Source organism: Apostichopus japonicus, chromosome 2, assembly GCF_037975245.1.
Source record: "Apostichopus japonicus isolate 1M-3 chromosome 2, ASM3797524v1, whole genome shotgun sequence".
Taxonomy (NCBI): Eukaryota; Metazoa; Echinodermata; class Holothuroidea; order Aspidochirotida; family Stichopodidae; genus Apostichopus; species Apostichopus japonicus.
Window position 1 is genome coordinate 19,551,413 of NC_092562.1, and position 26,069 is coordinate 19,577,481.

At 36.5% G+C, this 26,069-nt stretch overlaps 1 protein-coding gene across 9 annotated transcripts in view; it reads left to right on the top strand.

Annotated features, from left to right (window-relative positions):
- The window catches only part of LOC139981342 (solute carrier family 4 member 11-like), a 196,503-nt gene that overhangs the window by 77,319 nt on the left and 93,115 nt on the right, over nucleotides 1-26,069 (top strand). Inside the window, exon 1 of one of the 9 annotated variants that reach the window (XM_071993729.1) lies at nucleotides 1,174-2,065. The exons of the other annotated variants lie outside the window; for them this stretch is intronic. Within the exon in view, the coding sequence (XP_071849830.1) occupies nucleotides 1,624-2,065 (442 nt within the window). The 5' untranslated portion in view covers nucleotides 1,174-1,623. Of the gene's footprint in view, nucleotides 1-1,173; nucleotides 2,066-26,069 lie in introns of those variants that run through there. 9 annotated transcript variants of the gene reach the window in all.

Sequence of the window (26,069 nt, forward strand, 5' to 3'; positions counted from 1 at the left end):
AGCTAATCAGTTCTAAATAGATTAATTCCGTAAAAAAACCTGGATTGAATACTAATGAATATGTCCTATTTTTGTATTGAATTGTTTATCATTCTTTGGAATACAGTATCTAGACTTGCTTTACATATAATAAAGTGCCTGCAGTGTTGAAACAGAATAACAGATTAAATTGAACAAATCAGCAAGATATGTCACTCTTAAAAATAACCAGGCTCTTCCCATAGTTTTCATGTCACAATGTCCTTGAATTTGTTTTGGAATTAAGCATCTAGAAACTTCAATATTTAGAATCTTAGCAAATCACGAGTGCTCTTTGCAATGAGCCTTGCCAGCATGAACTTGCAGATTTTTAGGAGAGAAAAAAGAAGAAAGAAAAAAGTAAGGAAAGGCAAATCTAAAAGTGTATGATTCATCAGATGATATAGGCTTTCATCATTGTCAGTCTCGATGAGATCTTTTATACGTGTACTAATGCAATCCTCATTAGGATCTATTTTAAAGTTAGTATACCATCATAATAAACAGCTGGGTGCTAGTTTTCATTAAAGGTCATCTGTATTGCCCCCTCCCTCCCCCTTCCCCAAAATTTCAAAAATACATTAATGGTATTCCAAACGCTTTCAATATTTGGCAAAACATTGAAGTGGGTTCATATATTAAATGTCTTATGAGAGGAAACTGAAACTGTTTTTTCCCCCACCATTAAAGACAAACAAAGAGCAAAATAAAATAAAAAGATTCCACTACTTGGATGGGAACTGTCTTCCCATCTCCTCTCTGCCAATTTTTTTTTTTAATCCAACAGACTTTATATGACCCTGGTTGTTTGTGTTTAATGGCAGAAAATTCAATAAATCTTCTTACTATTGAAAAAGACGATGATTATACTGTTTCCTAACTTACCAAACAACTGCATTAAGATCATACATTTCTTCCCTAAACTTAGTGAGCAACATAAATTTCAACAATTACCTAGCTGAAGCCCAAAGAGCTAAATTTCTCAAATAGTTGCTTCTTAGTACCATGTCTTCATCGTGCTGTACATAAAAAAAAAAAATCATCATATTCCCATGCATCTCCTCTAAATTCTCTTCAGCCTATCCCTTCCTTCCAATGGATCAATCTTAAAGTGTATTGCAAGGAGCAGTGGCAGTGCGAGTTCCAGTCGAAAGAGGAAGAAGCTCGTTTTGTGTCTCAAGTTTTCAATTATCTTACAGCCTCAAAAACTATTTCTATCGATAGAATTTATCGGAAGGGCAATTTTGTAAAGATGTCGCTACATTTTTAACGCTGGTCTGTGCAATGTGTACCTAAGTAATTTGATTTGAACGGACTGAAAACAACACCGATTTTGCAATCTCTCCCAATCCTTGTGCGGTTTGTGCTTCGTCTTACTACTGTTTTTTTTTTTTTTTTGTCATGCATTGCTGCCTTTGGTTATTTCTCAAAACATACATCTGTAGATCAATACTCTTGATTGAAGAAATGAGCAAAATCACTGCAGTGGAAGTATTTTCTTGGGCTTCGGCATCCAGAAGGATTAAAAACTTTGCACTTGACTGCCCTCCGATTGATCATCAAACAAATTAGTTTCTCATCTCATCTGGTGTTACATGTGCATATATGTGTTCCTCGGAGTGCAAGGCCGCCATGGCAGGAATGACGAATGCCGTGTTCCAGTCATCAGACTCCAACTTGACGAGAGCCAGCGTAGGCTCAGAGTCATTTGAAATGCGAATGGATGTGGGTGAACCATCGTCAGCTAGCTACTCCCAGAGGCTACAGGAGTCTGAGGATCTGTTCACGGAGAAGTCGGATGTATTCGAAGATGTGGAATTATCCGAGGGTAGGGATACTTTACCCGATGACCTGGATGAAATAGGACGAAGGATGTCGGAGAGAGCTTACCCTTGCAACTGCCACAAGTACTGCAATGGCAGCTCGTCGTTTCATCGGAACGCGGACCGTACCTCCAACGGGGACCTGGAACATGGAGGGAAGTGCAAGAGCATGTGGAGCAGGACCCAGCACTCTAAGCGGTTGAAAATGATAATACCTCATGGAGGTGAGATCTATAGTAATTTAATTACTGCAATATAAAAGTAATAAATTAATGTTATTTAAAGGTATGACTGTTGGAGGAGGCTCTTAGCAAAATGAAACTGCCCGTCAGAGGATGGATGTAAGGATGTGCATATGATTGATTTAGGATTGCTGTCAATGCATGAGCTGGCATTCAGCCATGATATATTAGAATTCTTTCACTCTTAGAAAGATTTCAATTGTTCTTGAAGCCTTTTTCAAATTTCAGTAGTAGCCCTTTCTGGGGCTTTACCCTGATTTCAACAAAGTCACATTGGAAAGCAGTCTCATCTCAGTCTTCCTCTTAATCTGTGCCTGAAATTTTTTAAGTATTGCACTTAAAATTTAAGATATATATTTAAATCAAGAAGTATTGATGTGCTGGGCACTATATTAATTTTGGTATAACCTATTTGGTGGTTGTTCTTTTTCAGGTTGTCAGACTACTGGTAGAGATTGGATTGAAATTTGTGACAAAAATTATAGTTGATTTTGGATTGCTTGTTTGTTTGCTTGCTTGCAATGAGGCATTGAAACTTGTTACTTTCACGTAACTTCAGCGTATTTCTGAATATTAACTCCTATTCTTCTGAAAAAAAAATTCGTTTAGAAAGAAAGTACTTGCAAAGTATAATTACATCATGGTAAAGAGTTCAAGGTAACTTTTCTTATTGATGCTGAAGAGTCCCTTAATTAAGTACTTTGCAAGTATCGTAGCCTAAGCCTACCTCGTGTAAAAGTTTAATTAGCCTTTAATCCATTTTTTCTGATTGCCTTTCCTGTTTGTTCTGTCAACAATATTTTACCCAAAACTTTAATGCCCAACTAAACCAGTGAGGTCCTGCCCTGTGAGAGAAATGTTAACAAGTTTGTGCAAAATTAATTGAATTGAATTGTTGCAATAGCCTATTCACCTCAAGATTGAGTTTGTTAACATGAAAGTTTAATTGGTTGGCAAGGATGCCATTAACAATCACAAATTTTATGTCTGTTATGTAGCTAAATAGCCTTCCATTATAACATTCTTACTTTCGGAAAGTTTATATCAATTCCAAAAATACTCTGTAATCACTAAAAAAATAAGTTAGTGGTGTGTATTCAGTGATGCAGAGGTGTACATTGTTTTGTGTAGGCTCTACATGCTCTGTACATGTATCCCAGAAACTAGTATATGATGTACAATGCCACTTGATGTAGTAATGACTGTCAGGAAGTCCTAATAGGGTCAAAAGGCCATGAAAATGTTCTTAAAAATATCTGACGGCGCTCTTAAGCAAACTTTTGATGGTCCCATCCTCCCCTCCTCCCTCTTCTCCCTAATCCTTCCTCTATCTTAACCTACACACCCACCCCACCATCCCCATTCCCACCTTCCCTAAAATAGAGATTTCATATGGGCCCTTGCTCTTACGTATCTCTGTCATAATCATTGGCTGGTATTCCTGTTTCGTTCCCATGGAAAGTGTCACTCGTTATTCAGTTACTCATTTGCACTAGACTCTTTCCTAGTCCCATCATGTAGGGAAAAAAACCGAAATTGAGTGAAGTTTCAGTTTATTAAATTATCCATACTATGAAACTGTTATTTTATCTGATATTGAATTAACTACAGTAGGGAGGTAGCTGCTTTGTTGGTTCAGTGCTCTGTTGGTGAATAAGTGAAAGTTATAGTCTAGCGATATCCCTTCCATCATGGACCCCTTTTATGCGTGGACCAGGATAGAGAAAGAAGAAAAGAAAACCAAGTATACTTACAATGTTATTATAGCACTGATACATTACATGCCAGCCAAACCATTTTACTGCTAAGTGAGAAAATTGCTTACCTACTCATCAATTTATCACGCAGCGTTTTATGAAGCTATGCATAATGTGTTATTCCTATGGTTTGCCTATTTGCAAGCAATCCATGCAAATCAAGGCCATCTAGTAGAAATGGTACTGCTTGTCATTTTATGTAATATACTGGAAGATGATATCTTTTTCACAGTACGGTGACTCCAATAGGAGCAGAAAATGGCTTCTATGTGGATACATTACAATAATATTTAAAGTTATATCTATAAACCTTGTAATTATGTACATTTTCTTCTACAAATTAAAGGCAGTGGTTTGAAGGTCTGCCAGTTACTGTACATTATTGCAACAAGATTTTATTTGTGTAAGGAATGATGCCCAAATAACATTACACAGTTAGCACATGATGTAGGGTACATGTCTGTACGGTGCAAAACATTCATGTTTATTACAAAAGTCGTTGAATATTTGTCTGAAAGATTGATATCTTCAATTTAGAAAATATAAACACTTAACAATTTAGTAGCAGTTTTACAACTCTTCCTGCATCCAGACCTCACATTCTATGATTTGGTGAAATTGTTTATTAGATCTTGCAAGGAGATATTTTTAACATTAAAGTGAGAATTTATTAGCCCACATAAATACAGAAGACCGCTAATGTCGTCCGTGATGTCTGTCATCGTCATCAAAGTTCTTTGATCTTCCGTTGATTTCTGCGTCGCTTACGGTTAACTAATTTCATGATCTACATGTACTTTGTGGTCCAGTCGCTCGAACATTATTGCCTTCAGAACATTTCTCAAGAACTTTAAAAAACTTTTGATTGACATGAAACTTGGGCTCATGGATTAATAAATTTGGCTCTGTCACACATCACTGAGTATTACTATGATAGTTTAATACATAAAGGATGTTTAATTTGTTGAATTCTCTAAATATTAGATGTATTTAATTACATTAATCTAGCTGGAGCTCATTTTTGTGTGTGTTCTATTCACGTGCACTGTAAAACATGTTTGGCCTGTGTGTAGATCTGCTTCAATGCGAGTTAGGACTGAAGGTGGTGAGGTAATGCCATTTGCTCTGTCCAACAAGGACAGTTAGGTTGGATTGCATTGCATCACAAGGGCAAGGTTCAGTTAAAGGGTAGAAGTGCCAAGGCACATACATGCAAAGAAACACATACCTATAAAATGAGGTATTCACCATATCTTTTCCATTAAGGTAGGGTGTAATTTCCTCTAGAGAATGATGTATAGCAAAATCAAAACAAGATATGAAAGTAAAAAAAAATCGCATTCACAGACAGACAAACTAAAAAGTTACAGTAAATGATCAAAAGTATATAGTCCAGATGAACTTGAAAATCTCAAGGCTATGCATTATCAAATAATATTTTTCCTAAAGAAAATAATCGTTAAAAAATAATATAATAATATGAAATAAAAACAAAGTTAGTCAAGTGAAAACATTATTATTGATCAAGTCTTTTAGGGAATATCATTCCAAGGAGACTTCATGGTCACAGCACAAAGTTAAATTTGAAATAGCTTCTAACGGCACGACCATGAAAGTTAGCCCATGCGAAGGCCAGAAGGAGGGAAACAAAAGTGTAACAGGAGAATATAGCATGTTAAACATTAACCTCTGAAAGTGTCACATGGCGTTTTTGAGACATAGTTACTATTAGTAATTGAAGAATTGATTTATCGAAGTATTAATGCCTTCTATTGGCCTCTCATCGTATGATCAATTAACTCAAACAGCCAGTCACATAAATTTTCTAGATAGAGAATGATTAAAGAGATTGAACTACCATGTGCATATTCAGTGAAATGTAATGAGTCAGTGAATGCATTTTATGGAATATCAGCTGATGGGGGGGGGGGGGGGTTGTGGAAGGAGAGGCAGAGGGAGGAGAGCGGAGAAAAGGAATAGACCTACTGCATCTCCTCCTCGCCCTTCTTTCTCTCTGACCTACCTCCCTTCTCTTACTATAGTTGAAAACTCTTCTGAAATCTAGCATTTGTACCAAATATATGTTAAATGAAGCTGAAAATGGTCATTCCAAACACAACTGATACATTGTATGTTGTGGACTTTTCTACATTTAAATGTGGAATTAATTGTCTGTATAACGTTTTATCAATGGTAATCCAAAGAAAATTGTATTCAATGACAGCATGCAATGAATGGTAGGCCTATTTTATAAGCTTCTAAAGGATGCCCAATAAATACTTCAAATAAGTTTGATATAGTCAACAACTTTTACATTCCTCTCGTGGATATACTACCTTTAAGGCTGTGGCAAAATACCACAAATAGATTCTCTTGGTGACCACTAAATTTAATAACTGTATAGCTTTCTCTACACGTACAGATAATTAAATAGTATACTATAATAGTAGTAATACAAGAAAAAGTAATGGTCGTGTTCGTTTATTGCATGTTGTTAAAGCACTACGCAAATCTCAGATACGTGCAGCAGGGAAGAAAGGAAAATTTGTTGCTCTATGCTATTATTACTGTTTACTTATCCTTGAATTGTAAGTGCTGTTGCAAAACACTAATGTTGCTACACTGTTGATATAAATAAAACGTTGCTGTACAAAGTCCTTACCTGTATCTACATGATGCTATCTTCATAAAGTAAAAATGAAATAAAATGGAATGTGCATAAAATGGAGTCAATTTAGTAGCTATTTTAAAAAATATTGTTGAGAATGGGGAGCTTCAATATTTCTGTAGCTGGTGTTGTCATATCGATCCTAACAGTTGCTGTAGATACGGCCTTGGGTCCTAATGAGCGTGATCAACAGATTTTGTATAGTGCTGTAACAAATATCTGAATGTATACCTTGAGAGAATATGTTTAGAAAGATCCTGTCCTCAATAACTGCAAGGAGAATTGCAGGTATAGGTCCAGTTTACTCCATTTCGGAGACTTGGATACAATTAAACTGAAGCTCAAAGCTTATATTTAGATTAGCAAATGCACGCGTGACTGACAATACCTTTAAGACGCTTTCTTGGTTGACAACCAAACAACCAATTGGTTGACAACCAATTGGTTGACAACCAAACATGTGAAAAGTTGTCAAACAAATCATGGGCAATGTTTTGTTGCTAAAACGTGCTATTCATTAGTGGTAAAAACCACACATATGTTTGAATATGTGTGAATTAGGGAATGTGGAGGCCCAGAAGTGTTCATGAGATATTCCTCAAAGGAATTCACAGTGATATCAGAGACAGAATCTTGTCAAGTTTCATGAAACTAGATAGGACTAGTATGACAGGGCCATTTCATAGTTTGTATGTAAAACTAAATATTTAACATATAGCTTAATTCTCACCATCATTGGTTATAATTGCACTGGGTTCTTCTTTCTAGAGAAGTATGTATGTATTTTAGATCCTCCCGCAAGCAGGAACTCGCGAAGAAGTCTCATTGGCTTATCAAAGCTGCAAGCTGACCGAAGTCAGTCTCTTAGATTCTTAAACGTCCATGATTAAGAATTGTCAATTGTCAACAACTCGATCTGTAACTGGTCGACATACATTAATCTTGGAGTGACTCGAAGTGGAGACCTTATGATTGGAAGGCACCGGTGTTAACCACTGAGCTAACACTCCTTAAGTTCCCTCAAACAAATCAGGACTTTCTTTGAAACTTGCCTGCAAAAGATGCAGCTAGCTAGTATTTCATTATGTATTTCCAACAATGTGAATGTTTCATGGAAGATAAGGTAGTTTTAACAACTATCACTGTCATTTGCAGTCATTAAATGACATATTTCATCCATAAACAGTACATTGACAAAAAAATACATAAACAAACATATAAGATTAAATATTATCTGATGTTGTTTCCATTTTCCCTATGCATGGAATCACTTTAAATAATTGTTAGTTTTTATCAACTGTTGGGAGTTTCATTTTTCAAATGGTTATTATTAACAGCTATCACCTTCGTCTTGTTACTTCAAATAATCTTCATCTTCTTTCTTATGTTGTCAAGAAAAAAAAATAATTCTTTACATTCTTTAGGTCATAAGAGACTGAGGGCGTTAGCATATTAAGTGTTGTTGCTTATTCTAACATTCCAAACAGCATGGCTTGCCTTGAAAGTTGTAATTTAATCATTGCAGTTTCTTTTCTTGTTTTTGAAGATGTCCTGAGATACAATCAACGATCGCTTTAAACCATGGTTAATGCTCTCTCTTGTTTAGATACTCAAGGCAGTTCTTTTCCCCTTATCTTCATATCCCTTTACATTATAAGCGAGAGCCTCATAATGGGTCTCTTAGCAACTGCCAATCATTTTCAATAAGAGCATAATTTTACCCAAGTGGCTTCCTGTTTTCCCTCAACAAGATAATCATAAGTTTTGCTCTAAGCAGACCAAGTGAATACAAAATAGCAGATGCATGAATTTTCCTGTGTCCAATTCCCAAAAACTCTGCAGGGTCATGTTTTTATTCATATTCTTTGAATGTATTTAGCAACTGTTTCAATAACATATATTGAATTATGAACATTGCATAATCACATTGCTTGAATAATTAACTCACATTCACATTTTGCCATTGCAAATTTGTGAAAATAACAGTTTTTTATCCTTTTGGGATACCAGAAGCAGCTTCTTTTGTTGTGAATATAATTAACTTTCAAAACTATGTCATACTCTAAAATCCCATTAAAATACAAAATACAGTTTTTTAATTTAATGATAAATGTTATATGTATTCAGATATCTCAGAGACCAAAGTGCTTGCACAGTACCTTATATTCTATGTGACATTGTACATATTTGCATATCTAGTGACAATTACTCTGATCATCTTGCAGATTCTAAAACACACTGCAGCATTAACCTTACGAAGCATTTTTTATAATCCATTAAACTTGCTTAGAAGAATATTATATTGCATTTTGATATTGCATTTTACTAAAATTTGAACCAATGCACTGTTTTTGCAATGTTAATAGTAAAAAATGCATAGATTGTGTACCATTGATATCCAATATCTCATCAAGTTAAACACTTTTATTGTAGTAAATAGTTGATTAAACATACACGAGACAAAGTTGCATTTGAGCACCTGAGTACAATAATTACTTTTTTCTCCTATTGACCCTGGTAATAAACTTCTGTGTTTTGTGAGTTTACTTTTAAATGAAAAAGAGCCTTCACCTAATCCCATGTGTATTTGTGTACATACATACCTTTCTTAGATGATCAGTGCTATGATCAAATTGTAATTCAGTATATGGCAAATTCACAGCGCGTACTCCCTCACCTCATATAACCTATGCATTACCGTATTAACCTCGCTCTAGCATCTGGCAATTTGTCTGTATGTGAGTGTGGCCATCTCCCTTCCGTAATTGCCAGCTGTTACGCAAGTATCGCTCTCTTATTGCTCTCACTAGATCCTAAGATTTCAATTACTTCGTCTAAAGATTATCGTTGTTTTTGTAATTCTTTTTCATCTATTCAACGTCCTGCACGTTTGAACTGCTTTTTGTCTTTGAAACGATTTTTCTTTCGTGATTTTCGAACGTTTTTTTGGTTTACCTCGTGAACGTGGTTCACGTAGCGTGGCTAGGCCCGCACTTTAGTGTAGCGTTCTCCTAGCGTTTATTTACTTCCACGTACAGCAGTCGTGTACGTGGGCTTACTTGCAGTTAAGTAACTGCTTTGTTTAGTTCTTCATACTGTTTTCGTACAGCAGTCGTGTACGTTTTCCCTTTGCAGTAAAGTAACTGCCTTGTTTATTTTTCGTACTGGTTTAGATACGAATTTCTTACTGTTCACGTACAGCAGCCGTGTACGTTTTCATTCTGCAGTAAAGTAACTGTTCTTAATTTAGTTTTCACAGCTTCAGGTCTCGGAGATTTCTCAAAAAAAAAAAAAAAAGAAATTTTCGGAGATTTCTCAAAAAAAAAAAAAAAATTTTTCGGAGATTTCTCAAAAAAAAAAAAAAAAAAGGATGGAAAACTGCCGTTCTTGTAAGCAGTTCCGTCCGTTCAAAGCATGGGATAAGCATGATTTATGCCCAAAGTGTCGCCCATGCGGGAGTAAGCAGACCTGCTCCATTTGCCAGGACTGGACCCAGGAGCGCTGGGATTTGATCGGTACCTGGCTGGCGGATAAAGCCGCAGAGAAAGGAAAGAAGGCGGCTTCCTCAAAGCAGGGGAAAAAGAAGCCGCCGGCGAAGGAACCCCAGGCGGCCATAAGAGATGGCATAAGCCCTAAACATGGGGGAACGGAGGGCGCCATACGAGATGGCTCAAACCCTCCTCAGGAACGGGTATCCATACGAGATGGAGCTAATTCCCGTGCGGCGTCAGCTCAGCCACGGCCGCGACCCCAGGAGGGTCCGTCCACTTCAGGCCACGTGGAGTCCAGAAGCCCCCGAAGACAAGCGGTGGCGGACTTATTTACTTCAACTCCGGGGTCATGGGACCACAACCGGAGAGATTTCTCGGGGTTCTCCCCGGAGAGTACGGAACGGCGCCAAAGCCGAAGCAGAAGCCGTACCCACAGCCGTAGCCGCGGTAGGAGCCGGGAAAGACACCGGCGACCTCGACGCAGGTCGAGGTCTGGCTCGTCGCCCTCGTCCTCGAGCGGACATTCTTCTGGGCGACACAGGGCCAAGAAACGAAAGAGGAGACAATCCCCAGATCCGGGGCAGGCTCTCCTTTCCCAGGTTAAAGACCTCCTGGGACAATTGCTACAAAAGCCGAGTCAACAGGACCCGGAACAACAAGGGGCTCCGTCAATTCCACCACAACCGGCGCCACCGCCAGCACCGGTTACGGACGATCTCGCCCCTGAGGAGGCCCAGGCAGATCCCTGGGACGACGTCTCCTCCAGAGCTGATGATGCGCTGTCAATCGCAGCTAGTGCCCGCCTCCTCAGTGGAGACTCCGAGGCGGAGGATGAAGAACCCTTACGGGGTACAGAAATTTCGGCGGAAGCCTTTGAGAAGGCGACGGCAGTACTCCGCAGAGTCCTCGGATAATCTTTAGACGAAGTAATTGAAATCTTAGGATCTAGTGAGAGCAATAAGAGAGCGATACTTGCGTAACAGCTGGAAATTACGGAAGGGAGATGGCCACACTCACATACAGACAAATTGCCAGATGCTAGAGCGAGGTTAATACGGTAATGCATAGGTTATATGAGGTGAGTACGTCGCTCGTTAATTCACAAACCGGTTAAGGTTTGGGGAATGCATTGATCATATGTGATGTTGAACCTCCTTGTCAGTGAATCTTATTGCACCAATAATAGGATTTTGTTCAATTTCCAAGATTCATCATTCTTTTTTGCTTATAATGTTTGTGGAATAATTAACATCAGAGTGGCAATGTATCCATAAATGAATGTTAAGTGATCAAATGAGCTTAAGTGATCTGCTTAAGGCATTTTTATTCCCTTTTTGTTGTTGAATATCATACACATGATGAGAGTGAGGAGCAATAAAAGCTTATTAGCTGAAGATGCAGTATAAACAAAAAAAAACTAAACACCATGGAAGTCCCTGAAATTATGAAAATGAAAGAAAAAAACAAGTTTTTGATTGCTTCTCGTGGGAGTTATTTCCGCAAATGGACTGAAACATTTCAGGCTTGGAAAGTGCATGACTCTGATTTTAGCTGAATAATTTATATATATTTTTAGTTTTGTACTCTCAGACTGCATTGATATTTTGCATAGGACATACTCTGTCTTGCCACTTGTTCATCACGGGTTCCTTTCTCTTTGTGGTTTATGTAGAGATGTTGTGTACATCCTGGTAGTGCCATGTATGGCATTTGTTCCTTGGTGTAGGGAGAGAGTTTGGCAAGAACAAGTCTCCTGCAGTAGCATACAGTAGCAGCTACAAAAACAGTTCATGAACATGTATTTTTTAGATCCTCTTGCAAGCAGGAACTCGCGAAGAAGTCACCATTGGCTTATCAAACCCGCAAGCCGACCGAAGTCAGTCTCTTACATTCATATTTAACGTCCATGATTCTGAATTGTTAATTGTCAACAACTCTGTAACTGGACGACATACATTAACCTGGGAGTGACTTGAACCGGGGACCTTATGATTGAAAGGCGTTAACCACTGAGCTAACACTCCAAACATAGTCTCCTCCAACAGGAGATAACCAGATGACAGTTGGCTGCATACTAAATACCACTAAATAAATTCTACTAATAAAGCTTTAAAACTTTAAAACATTTTAGAAACATTTTAGAAACATGTTCCAAAGATAACATAATCTTCTGGAACTAAGAAACCTTAGCTTATTTATGAGCTGACTCATAGAAATCTTTAAATGTACAACCTTACTGCTGTCGTAAAATTTACATATAAAGTAGAGATGTTTGGCCTTGATCAGTTATCATTTTCCTCACCGTTCAAAAGAGAAAGCTATGTTGTTAATACAAACTTCGGATGTCAATATGGTAAGCTAGAGGAAGGACATATTTAAATAGTAGTACGTGGGTTGTAGTAACTGCAGTACAATTGTTAAGGATGATATGGGCTGGCTCGAAATTTCATTTATAGCCAGTGATCAGAGCGACAACAAAACAGAGAAATAAGGGAAAGACGAACAAACTTATTGAGCCCTATTATTCAAGTGGCACTTAAAGGTATCAGTATCGATTTTTGACCAGAGTCTGGCCTCATTTTTGCTCCAGGAATCCATTGCTAGACTGACATTTGAGTATCTATAACATCTCCCAGAGCTTTTTAGTTATTTACATGGCCGAAATAATTGGTTAACTATGGTATCAGTATTGTACACTCAACTTACTCTGAAATAAGTGGACTGTGATCATTTTACAATAATGATCGGTTGGAACGGCCCGGTGGTTGAATGACGTCAATTAGGCGCCTCTAAAGTGGTACATTAGAGATGTAGAATCAGTTGCCTCTCGATTCAGAGCTGGAACCATTTCAAATATTAAATGCATGCAAGGAGTTAATATGATGAAAGTTTGTGTATATTGCCCTTTGACTTGGTGATATTATTTATATACATATGTCAGTTTTTCTGTGTTCAATTCCATAGTTTTAATGAAGAGTATATTAAAAATTCCATGAATTGCATTAAAATGGTTTGATCATCTTGATTGGAGAAGTAAACTTCTTGGATATAATTGAACGCATTGCGTTTGAATGTATATTATAAGAAATCATGTCACGAAATACTAGCAAATTTAAGGACGAAACAGATTGAGCACTGGCAAAATGCTGAGTTATGTTAATTATCGGGTACAGCTGAACTAAGCTAATGAAGTTTATGAACATTAACACCTCATAATATCCTTGGTAGGATTGTTTAGGTTTTCCAGATTATTTGAACTTCTATTGCCGGTCAAAGAAGCAGTTTGTAATTATAAAACTGGTTATATTTGTTTGTTGGAAACTTTCCTTTTGTTCCAATTCCAACGGGCACAATATAAAAAAAAAAGTATTCCAAAATGTTGCTTCAGGACTGCTATGCAGACAGTATTACCCCCCCCCCCCCATGCTGAACTCAATATCTTGAAAGCCACAGACGGACAGCTAACTACTCTAAGCTTGCCACCACCACTATAAACTTGTCCCTATAAAGTCAACTTTAGGATAAGAATGAGGTAGTTGCATGGACCGTTGTAATATATTGCAGTATTACCAACACTTACTTTATCTTTCCATCCTTCTATACTTCCATTCTATCAGCATGAGCAGTCTTTGATGGCTTCAGATGACGATGGCAGCCTGAGAGATTGCAGTGTCTGAACGTCGCAGGGCACTCCTTGTATCACGGTTTAGCAGATTTTTCTCCTTGTACTGTACCTCTCACATAAGATATCCTGTGGGTAATAGATATCAGTGAACAAACACTCCTAACCCTCAAAGACTGATTTCCCTCCAGAATTTTGATTAATTTCCAAGTCTGTCCCTTCACAGGAAAGAATCATGTTACTGCTTGCAGTAGCTGATAAAGTCTACCTCAATCACATTTTGCATTTGGGTGAATTAGCTGCATTTTCTTGGTTTTTTTATCTTGGGGAAAGTGACTTTTGTGTGTTTACATACGTCATCAGTAAAATCCATGAATTTATGCCGGATATCAAAACCCGCTCCATTTTAAGCTACCATAGGATGTCTGAAGAAAGCTGGTAGAAAACATACCATTTGTAAAGAAACACAAAAGGACCTAAAAAAAACACCTGTTACCAAAACTTTGTCTCCACGGTTATCATTGCTTTTTCTGTTTGGAAAGGCTGGGGTGGGGGGGGGGGGAGAAGGGGATTGAGGAGTACTGTAAATTGATTTGGAAGGTTGAAAGGAGAATACAGACTGCAGGTTGACTTTTTACATCTGAAATCATCCTTTGGAAATTGTGCCTCTAGAGGCAAAATCATACTCTTGAGAAGTTTTGGCTATATTAGAAAAATCAAATATCGGACCTATTCAGCTCTTATATTTGAAAAGCTTTCAAAGAACTAAACTGTTTGCAAATTTCTTTGCTTACCAGACCTACTATATTATTTCCCTACATTGCTTATAGTTACAAATGAAAAATATTTCATGATTCAAGGAGAAAGATGCTCCAAGGTGTTAGCTACTATTTTTTAAGGTAGTTTGTACACACAGCTTACATTATATATACTTGGATACTGATTTGTACAGGAGTGTATCTATCGGAGTGATCTCATCATTGGATCATTCTGCAAATTTAACACAGAACAGTACTGTTGATCACTTAAGGAACAGCGTAGTAGAGGGAATAAATTAGTGTTCCAATCTTGTGTATAGATCAGTTTTGAAGTTTTTGTCTCTTTTACACTGTGTAGTAAGACCTGTTCCTATATATGTCTTTGCACTTGTTTAGTAATCCAATCATTTTGCAAAGCATTTTGCGATTCGCTAGATTTACTCTGCTCCCCGCTTACCTGTCTCCCCACAACCTTAGCACCTCATTCTACCGTGTCTAGTATGCCCTGGTAATCTTTTAACACTGTGCACCCTCAGCGACCGGCTCCTCCGGTCGTTTCCCTTCTTTCTCATTCTACCATCCAAAGTGTTTACTCATGCATTTTCGTAGTGGATTCAAATCTTTCAACCATTTTGCAAAGCATTTTGCGATTCGCTAGGTCCATTTGTTCCCTGCTGCAATATATTGTACAGGATGTTAGTACATACACAGATGATAACACGATCTAACACGGGTAGGGTTTCAAATAAGCTACTGTAAGGCTTCCTGATCCTTGGGTCTCTAAACTAAACCTATAAACTAGAGCAAAGGAATGTTAGTGTCCTCATATAAACTGTTGTAATGTTTCCCACAATGAGTGGAGGACAAGAAGCCTACTGAGTTTGTCACATGATAGTGGCATAAGTAATTTTAAAGGTGTCAAACACCATCTAGTTACTTTGCCTGATACATTAATGTTTATAGTCTAACATGTTAGACCATTTGCAATGAGATCATATGTAAATAGAGACAAACTTGAATATAGGACTCGACTTGAAAGGTGTTATTTTCATGAAATGCTTAGGCTAATGTTTACCTTTATACTGCACAAATTTCCTTTGCATTTCTGAAGTGGGAACAATGAGCTGGTTTAATGGACTGCATTACAATGCATGGCTTGGGTAGTAATTATTGCATCAGCACTACATGATTGTACCAGTTTAGGAGTGCAATACATACATTTTTTTTATCTTCCTTCGATATATGAAACATGATTCTCACACACTCATTAAACTCCTCTGAACAGAGGTAAGTCAAGAACCAGATGTTTGTATATATGTGTTGTACTTAGAATCCAGCCCTTAAAACAACTAATGTTGTGTTATAGGGGTTGCATTCAATCTATCCAACGCATTAACTTCAGAGGTGATGACAGGTAGAGATTCATTGCTGTTAAAATATGACATCTACGCAGTCAGAAATACTTTATAGATGATGTCAGATCGTTAGGGTGATCATCTTCTTGAGATGAAGGTAATACGATCACTATCATCTTCATGGTAGCAAACACCTTGGGAAGACTTTGTTTACTATCTGCTTGTGTACCCACCCTTTGTGACTTAAACTATTTTTTGTTTTTCTTGGTTGCTTATATTTACAGTCCTTGCCAGAATATAATATGGAAAACAGTGTACATATATGCACGCCTGGATATTCAAACTCTTAATTTAAAATTTACAGTCTGAAATATGTTGGGCTGATAATCTTTAAAACCAAATTTATGCTGTCAGGGAATGGTGATTTATCTATATGATTAACTAAAACCACACCCTTGAACTGATTACTCAAATTTGTGTCATATTACAAACAATTAGACATATTGCTTGCATTTAAATCACTATTATTTTAATAATTTCTGTGTCTAGTTGTTGCAACTTTTCAGCATATTTTTTCTGTCTGAATAACAGTGCTTAACATAATGTTTCCAAGACAAAATATGGGACTCAGTTTGAATACCTTGGTATTGAATTTTTGTTTTTGTCCTTTTTGCAATATTTGGTGGAATAAAAATGAAGTTTGAGTCATAGATGTTGATAGATACAATGCCATTTTATGTAAAATTTGCCACTATTGGTAGTTCACAAAATTGATAACATCTACGAGAAAGGTAAAAAATAGCCTATTTTATCAATATGAAATGCACCAGATCTAAACAAGTGAGGGTTAAAACATATGTAACCTTTGCATGGCAAATTGTCTTAAAAACCTGATTTACATTTTTACCCAAAGCTGACAACATTGTGTTTTTTCAGCCTAACATCACTCCTCACCTTTCCTCATGTGAAATTATGCCATATAACCTATCCAAACCTTTTTTTTATAGCAATAACACTGTAGTATGCTAATGCATTTATAGACACAGTCCATATTTTAACAGTTGTATGTCCCAGCTTAATAACACTGTCTGTGTAATCGGACACTTCAGACCTAAAAAAAACAAAAATGTCTCAAATCAAAATTCTCTGCTTCATTTTAATTTTAGTTTTCTCCCATCTGAGCCTGTTGAATCCAAAATATTCAGCTCAACAATTTCCGTGGCAGTTATTTCCTTGGTTTGGGAAAACGTAGAAAGTTTGTACAAGAGATTTAGAATGCCTGTCAGTTGATTGGATTAACACTGCATTATGTGATGGAATAATCTTTCTTCATCATCTCATTGTTAAAAGTAGGCTGGCATGTTCCATAACTTCCTTAGGTAACAAAGTGTTTTAATGATGCTAAAAAAAGAAGAAGCTACTTCAAGAAAAGAAAGAAAGGGTGATGAGGTGTTTTTGCAGTTGTGACAGAAATTGATTTCAGAGTTGAACCCCTGGTGACAAAACATTGTTTTGCGGCGCTTAATCGTGCCAAGAGGAATTTTTTAGAGTATTTCAAGGGTTTACTATATATATGCATTGAAGAATGTTCATGATCAATGTCTTCTTTTTCATCTGGGGAGATCTTATCTAAAAATATTTTATGTAATATGGAGATGTGCAATTTATCTTAATGAAAACATTGCAATTTTTAAGAGAAAATAAATGGAGTGTATTATTCTTCCTCCAGTCATTTGATGACTGTCATTTAGATGATCACAATGATGAAGAGCTCTAGATGCTTATTTAATGAAAAATGATAATGTTTGTTAAATTTTTGAGATATGTACAGGAAATCAGTCTCATCAACGATAGACTTAATGGGCTGCATGGCATGTTGATGAGCAAAACAAAATGAATCAGAAATGGTTTCAATCAACAACATGTAAGGTACATCGATAATAATAATTAAAAATCTGTTTATGGTCTGTATTCGAGACATCCATCACTGAGGTGTAGATGAATTTTACAACATGTAGGAGTCTGAACATAAAAGTACTGGGACATGGAAGGAAAAAATACATATAAAGTTTTAAAAATGATTGAATCAATCTGTTCAATGTTTGAAATGAAATTGTTCTGGCAGACCAAGTGATGGTTGAAATTAGGTACCTTTCCTGAATATAGACACTGTCAACTAGGTGGTAAGTCTGTGTTTAGTTTATTTTATCCTTGTGACTGGAACATTTATTTCCAAATTCAGAGCCATTTCCTGGGTGTATTTACTGTATGATGAACTTTTAAGTGCACATGTTACAGTAAGATGGTTAGTTCATCAGAAAAGAGATATAAAAACACAAAGCAAGGATGACACAACAATAAAATAAGAACAGACATTATTACCTGGAACAAAGAAATTTAAAAAATTGTAAGGTAAGGCCTTGAGAGATCTGTTGCTATGCAATTAAGGGAATTCCCCTCCATCCTCCCATTGAATGTAAAGTGTCTTATTGTGCAATAACTTAGTAGTTTCTCATGTTTTATAACTCTCCAATTGACAGTTCAGCTCTGTCTTTCAGAGAAATATGAAGATCAATTCCATTATAGCAATGCGTGTTATGATCTTAGTCAAGTATATATCGTGTCTTGTATTAAAAGGGAAATTCCCAAACTAATATTAAAACTGCATGATGTCGAACAGTAATCCCATTCCTGTAATAAATTTTTTTAAAGCTTCTGATTTTACCAAAAACAGGCAATTCCATCCTTCCCCCACCTTCCCCCCCCCCTTCTTCCATGCAATTTCAATGAAATGGAAAACAGTGCTCTAAGTTAAAGATATTCTTTGGAGTTTGAATATATTTAATTACCCAGTTGTAAGGATAATTACTTGTAACATGAACTTGCAACATAATCCATAAACATCCACGGTCTCCACACGCATCCTTTTGGAGATGACGTCAAACGTCAGCCTCGAGAGGAGCGGAAGTAGGAGGCCTCTGCAGGGTTATTTGCATTTTATGAGGAGGATGGATAACAAGTGAGCAGAGAGGGTTGTAATGCGTCGTAGCATTTATTACGTCACGTTATATACTGTAACTGCTCAAAAAAAATTCTGAGCAGTACTACAGAAATATCATTATATAAGTATTAAAGAGTAATTTATTTTCTTTAGTGCTCATTTCTTGAAATTCTTGCTATTTTATTAAAAGGTGATACTGTATTAGTGGTGCATTTATGCTGCATGTTGAATTGGAAATCTGTTTATTTAGCAACCCTTAACGGCTTTTCACTTCAAAATTTAACCCCTTTAAAATGAAACTCAACTGTACAAAATTTACAAAATAAACAAAGAAATCATGACTAAATCCATCGTTAGTTTATTGCAAAAACCTAACTCATGATCGTGTTGTCAATCATGAATCATGTTTTAGAGAATATCCAGAGTCCTGGATACTGATTGGTCAAATTGAACAACATTACAATACCAACGGCCTTAATGCAAGATTATTCTGCCTAGTGACTACAGTATAGGTCCAGTCTATCATTGCACAAATGTAACACTCTCTGCTCTATTAATACTTTTGGGTGGATTTCCTGGCCCTGTTTTTTCCTCCACAACACATTAAATACGCCTCATAAATATTGTATATTGTATAGGTTGTTTGCATGATTCAGTTACAATATTGTAGTATAGTACATCAATGTACGTATAATATGAGTGAAACAGGAGCGTTTGTTATGTGATTCAGATGTGATACAAATGATTTGATTGGTTAAGTTAAAAATATTAATGAGAAAAGGTGTGGTTTGAAATGCATAATTGTTTGTGTGCACAATGTTTTCAATTTTTAAGAAAAGGTTAGTTACTTGTTAATTAGGGTTTGGCGAGTAACCATTCTATCACAGTAATCTTTCTTTCGTTAATCGCAAGTTGCTGATATGTAAGGTGACAATGGAATGCTAAAAATTCCAGATAAATGCAATATTAACCTTTAATATCATCGTATTTACTTCACTCCTCTGTTACCTGTCTCCTACAACACAAACGCACATTTCCTAGTCTACCTAGACGCCACTGGTATAATTTTAGCACTGCGCCCCCGGTGACCTCTCCCATAGGTCACTGCGCACCCTCTCTTCCTTCCGAATTTACCATTCCGAAGGAAAACGCGTGTCTTACGAGCTCCGTTTTCACTAACGCCAAACTGAGTTTTTCTTGCTGGAATCCGGCTTCTAATGAACGACGAAGGTTCTTGACAGAGTTTACAACAGGATTCCCCAAGTTTCCGCTAAGTATCCTTTTGTTCGGCGGTTTTTCTGCCTCTTTAAACAACTAGGATCTCGCCTCATTTTGCATTACGGTACCTCACACGTGTACGGGTTGTGCGAGACACCTGTACACTGCACTTACGTGTTGTACCGCTAAGACCTATTCACGTATTTTTCGTTGATTTTTACTTGTCTAGGTCCTTTTCTCCCGTGTTCTCTTTACCCTTGGAGTTCCACGGGAAGTACTTAGGAGGCTTTTACAGCCACCCGGGAGCTCCCTTTGGGGAGTTTAGACCTTCACATTCTTGTTTTGTTTCAGAAAACTCTGTGTAGGTCACGTTATTCAAACTGCTCTTTTCGCGGATTTTGTATTATTTTTTTCTCCCGACTTATCCTCCTCCTACAGTATAGGAATTCAGGATGTCTAAGGACGGGAGGACTTCAATTAAATTAGTTTTGGGGTATATGAATGATATAGTCATTCAGACTACATGTTGCCTGTATATGAACATGCCCAGTGCACTACATATGGAAGATGGTCAGTCAGATGTATAAGTTATGCCCCTCCTCTTGTACGAAGGTTAAAGGAGATGCCACAGTAAGGTTAACATTTGGTATGACGTGCAGCCCCTGTGTTATTGTTGATCTAGCAACGTACAAATAACCTTGTTGTGAGAGACCTTTTTCTGAATACGAATAACTATTCTCGGAACTCTCTTCAAAGAGTGGAGACAGAGATATGCTATATTTTTGGGTGCAGTTATCATCATTCCGATCAGTATTTGTCAGAACCAGGTATATCAGTGAAAATCATAATAAGAAGAAGAGCTCTACAGTTTCCTACCATGGTGGAAATGTATCGCATCTGTACAACCAAAATAAGCATCAAAATCATATATAACTTCCAGGTGACAGACTGAACTGTCAAGTTTAATCTGTCAACAGTTGACAGCACATTGTCCCTGAGTGTACAGGGATTAATGGTATGGGATTCGTGGCATTCCGGGGTCTGCCCTTTGGGCTACTTTACTGACGTGGTGACACAGCACACTTGAAAACAAAACTTTGAATCTGAAAAGTTGAGAGACGTGTTTATATATAGGAGATGGGACAAATTACTGAGTGGTGAAGTTCTGTAGTAGGGGGAGATTACAAATGCAGTGTACTGATTTACATATGAAAATAACAGGAAAGTTGTCGATCGATGCTCTGATAAGTTTTCAAGGATATGTTTAAAATAATTGTTTTTCTACAACAAGATTACACATAAGGAAAATACAATATTGTTGGGCTTTTAAAACAAAGTAGAATACTTCCATTATGGAAAGGAAGAAAGAAAGTAAAGTGCAGGTTGAAGTCATTGTCTCTCCTTTCATTTGATATTCAAAAATCTTTGCAATATTATCTTTTTTCTCCTTTTTGAGCTTCACTGTCATATTTTACAATGATGCTTTGCGTTGATTTGTACATAAAGCTTGGTAAATCTTGACAAATGTAACTTAATAATTATCTCTGACTTTATGTCATACCTATGTCATACCTAATTGTGCTGTCTGTGTCATATACCAAAGTTAAATTTTGTCTTACAGATAAAATGTATTACTCTGAAGTGTAAATGTGACAGATAGTTTTATTATTAAGAAAAAATAAAGAAACAAATACCAGTGACTGCTTCAGTGAAAAAGACTGCATGTCACAGAAATACTTTGACTGAGAAATGTTCCCCCTGATTTAGTTTACTGCTTTTCTAAATTGTAGAATGTTGTAGTTTGTGTTCTATTAACCACCTCTGTATATATATTGATCTTTACACTGAACTGTGTAGACTGAGAAGCGCTCATCCATTCAGCTTTGCAACACATTTAACGGCTGTGACAAATGAATTGCCAATGGAACCAAAAATTGATGATGACAAAGACAATGATAACTTTGCTCATCTCATCTGGGTTTTTTCTTGAACATTATTGTTACTTGACTATGAGCCTGGGGGTCTGTGTTGGTATTGTGGATTGATTTCATGATAACTCATGCAGAGAGAATTAAATCCAGTATATATAAGGTAGTGTTCAAATCCACATACATTAGCATATTCTTAATGCTCAACTTGAAAGTTCTTTAAATTTAGATTTGTATTGAAATGTCTTGAAGCAAGTTTTAAAGTTTCTCTTTTCGTTTTGAAAAGCACTCAACGAGCGAAGCAGGTGATTTTCTATCAAGATATTTGAAGTATTTCATGTACAGTAGTTGTTCAATTCAGTATACTGTGCAATGGTTCTTGTCTTGCACAATGATGGAGGGCATGTTCTTAAGCTTGGTGAACACATGGTATTCCAGGAGACCATTTATAGTTTGTAATATATAATCTTTATTATGAAATAGCAATGCAATTTAAACAATTGTATTTTAGAAGAAAACAAGTAGGCTTAACTATACCTGATCATAATCCTTTATGGTAATTAAACCGTTAAATTTATAAAGTGATGTAACAGCTAAAACCTAGTTGGCTGAGTATGTGTAACAATTACACCAAGATTGACATGTGTGTAATTGTGTTTACATAGTATAGATACATAGCATGCAGTCCTATACTCTTCCAAGTGCAAGGCACTCTGTATAAGACTGTAAATCATTTTGTATGTATGACCACAAATCCTATCGGAAATAAACATGGACATTAAATAAAACAATATAGGGAAATAGAAGAACCAAATAAAGTACCCTCTAAATTTATTATTTATAGAATGATATATTTACTCTATAGGTACAGTAATCAGTATTCAATCATACTATAATATGACTGTATAGTATTGTATAACAAAGTGTGTATTCATGCAGTACACAGCCCAACACTACCACTCATAGCACTCTTCAGTATATAGCATATCTCAACCAAACATGCAGCAATTCTGTAGAACACCTGCTTATTATTTATTATAATTCTTTTCCGTTCTAAAGCATCATCTCTCCTTTAGTGACTCGCAAAGTGTGAATTACACAAGAGCTAAGATCATAACCAACATGTAAGGAAATGCATACACTCTGTAAAGGGAATTGTTTACAACATTGTGGTGGTATTAATGAACCATCCTGAAGTCTGCATTATGTTTTATGATGACTAAAATTTGTTCTGAGTGCTGGGAATTGAAGCTTTCATGTTCTCATGTTACCTGCAGTATCCAGATGATGAGACTTGATATCTGAACTAGGAACTGCTGGCAATCTATTATAGTTATAAATCCTCTGATCTGCATAATTATCATCATTTTCATCTCCAGGTGTGGAGATTAATTCTTGCTTGCTCAAAACATCTAGCATAGGAAGCAATATTTTGGTGTTAACATGACATACTGAAAATCCTTGTATTAGAAAAAGAAAACTGAAGAAAAGGAAGCAGTAGGTTAAGAATTTAAAGAAGTGCTGGATTTGCTGGAGTGCTGGAGAAAAAAAATATGTGCAATATGTATCAAGGTACTTGTTGAATACTTGTTGCTATTCCACTATGTACTGTAATTGATACTGTAATTGAGTGAGCTATGTGGCCTTTTTGAAAAGTTTGACGCAAACTACACGTCGTTGAGGAGTAACATGTTCAAAAGGTGTCCTCATTAAATGAAAAGGTGTTTGAAACTATGAAGTGGGCCTCAACTTGCCTTATAGAAAAAGGAATCAATATTATACGTGGTGGATTTTGATGTAAATTTACCATCAAGAAACCTTACTACTAGGCATGAATAGTGTAGCTTTCATTTTTTTTAGCATATTTGTTCCCTCATGATGAAAATTTGGTGGTTAACGCCGGTGCCTTTCAATCATAAGGTCCAGAGTTTGAATCACTCCAAGATTAATGTATGTTGTCCAGTTACAGAGTTGTTGACAATTGACAATTCATAATCATGGAATATGAATCTAAGAGACTGACTTCAGTCAGCTTGCGGCTTTGATAAGCCAATGATGGCTGCTTTGCGACTTCTTGCTTGCAGGAGGATCTAAAATACAATACATACATGATTAAATTTTGTCCACATTGCTATACACCATAGTTTCGTCTCCATGAATGCTAGTCAGAAACCAATTCTTTCTTTGGTGTAGATGATTATATTGATTAAGGTGGTGCCTTGAAGCGCAGCTTCTTGTGGGTCATTGATGAATTAAAATTGAGTAATATAATAAAATTTTCTCCCCAACAGATGGTTTAAATTGGTTTCCAAAGGTATTGGTAACTAGTGCAGTGCTCTGCAAGAATTATTGCTATGAAGTATTTCTTCTCTATTGTTCAGATATGAAAAGGTGCAATATTTAGGATAAACTGATATTTATATCCATAATTCCAGTTAATGACAACATCTCCAGCCCAGATTTAAATTTTCCCAATTTTGGTACAGCCCTGATACATCTGCTATGGAAATGCAGTGGGGTTATTAAGGAGGGTTTGTATTGGACTTGTAAAAGGGAAATATTAAGTCATGAAAAATATATGTTGTGACAATGCAGCACACTGACTGTTTCTATCCAGTTTCTACCAGGGATGTATCAATAGATGTGATGAGTGCATGTATGTTATATAGTTCCTTTTACTTTATGAAATTGATAAAGACTGTGGAACTAAGTTAACTAAATTATAATGTTTTAATATCAGTCTCAGATATGTATGGCATAACTGCAATTTTTAATTCTTTGCATCTAGGTAAACATATGTATAGTCCAGATGTAGAAGTACAGATTTAATATGCATACACATATGTACAGCAGCATGTAGATTTCTCTAAAGCAATAATGCCATAGCCAACTTCTCCAGGGCTGTAAATTATCAACATTGTTAATTCTTATCAATCGGCACATTCCAGAAACTATAAAATGTACCTTATTTAAATGATCATGAGCCTTATACCTCTTGTTTCTATAATTTACATTTAAAACCGATTTGTGAGCCCCACTGGAACTGAATTAAACCATCTGTATATAGGTCGCTGCAGATTGCAGGCTTGATTATGCATTGCGATCTACACTGAGGGACTCCCTATAGCTCTCAAAACTGAAAGTGTTCTCATATCATCATATCATTTTGATACATGCGGGTAATTTTGCCACTGAAGACTTAAAACCAAGACCGCTGTTCTCTTCCTTAAAGAATCGCTATCGTGTAAACACTTGACTCCATCTTAACCTGACCTCCATCTCTGTCAAAGTGTTTGCATAAAAAATTCCCCTCGTAGATGCCCTCCTAAGATGTAAAGACATGGTAATTTTTTTTTCAGCTAGGGGTTAATATCGTTTTACGATGTCTGATGATTTCTTTTATTGCAGCAGCTGTTCAGAGGGCCTTAGCACTAGCATTCTTTAATATTAGTACATCACTAAAGTGCCGAGATACTCGGATACTTGTACATGCAAACAGGTCCTGTAGTGTGTAGATGATGCTAGATTTTTAAGTATATATATATTAAGTATATATTAAGTATATAAAATAAGCTGTCACATTTCACAAGAGAATCAATTTGACTTGCACTGTAAAACATTGTGTCCCTCGTATGAGGGACATTGGATTTACACACATAGTGAACTTCAAAACGTTTCACAATTTGTGACTTATTTGTGTTTTAAATGCTTGCCCTAACATGTCCTGCAAGTGTGCAGCCCCTGACAAGAATTTCAATGAAAGTGAGCGTGTATACAATTTACTACATTCTCCTCGGTCCTTCGTGCGAACATTGTCTACATCATCACTTTTTGTACCGCCTCTCAGAAGACTGTATCACATTCTCATCTTTCAAGCTGAGTGATGAAGATGATGATGATGATTATCATTTTCAAAGTTACAATCGATTTCTTCTGTCACATTTTTGCTCTCTCTTTTGAAAATCTTAAAAAAGAGAGAGATAGAGAGAGAGGGAGATGGGGATTGGGTGGAAAAGGCAAGAATTATCACCTGAAAGAAACTACCTTTGATTGGATCGAAATATATGGCTTCAATCTAATTCATTTTCAGAAATGTAAAAGCATAAAAAATATTAAAATGATTGCTTTCCATGGCCATTAATTTGTCTAGCATGGAAGAAATACTGTAGCACAGTTATTTTATCGTAC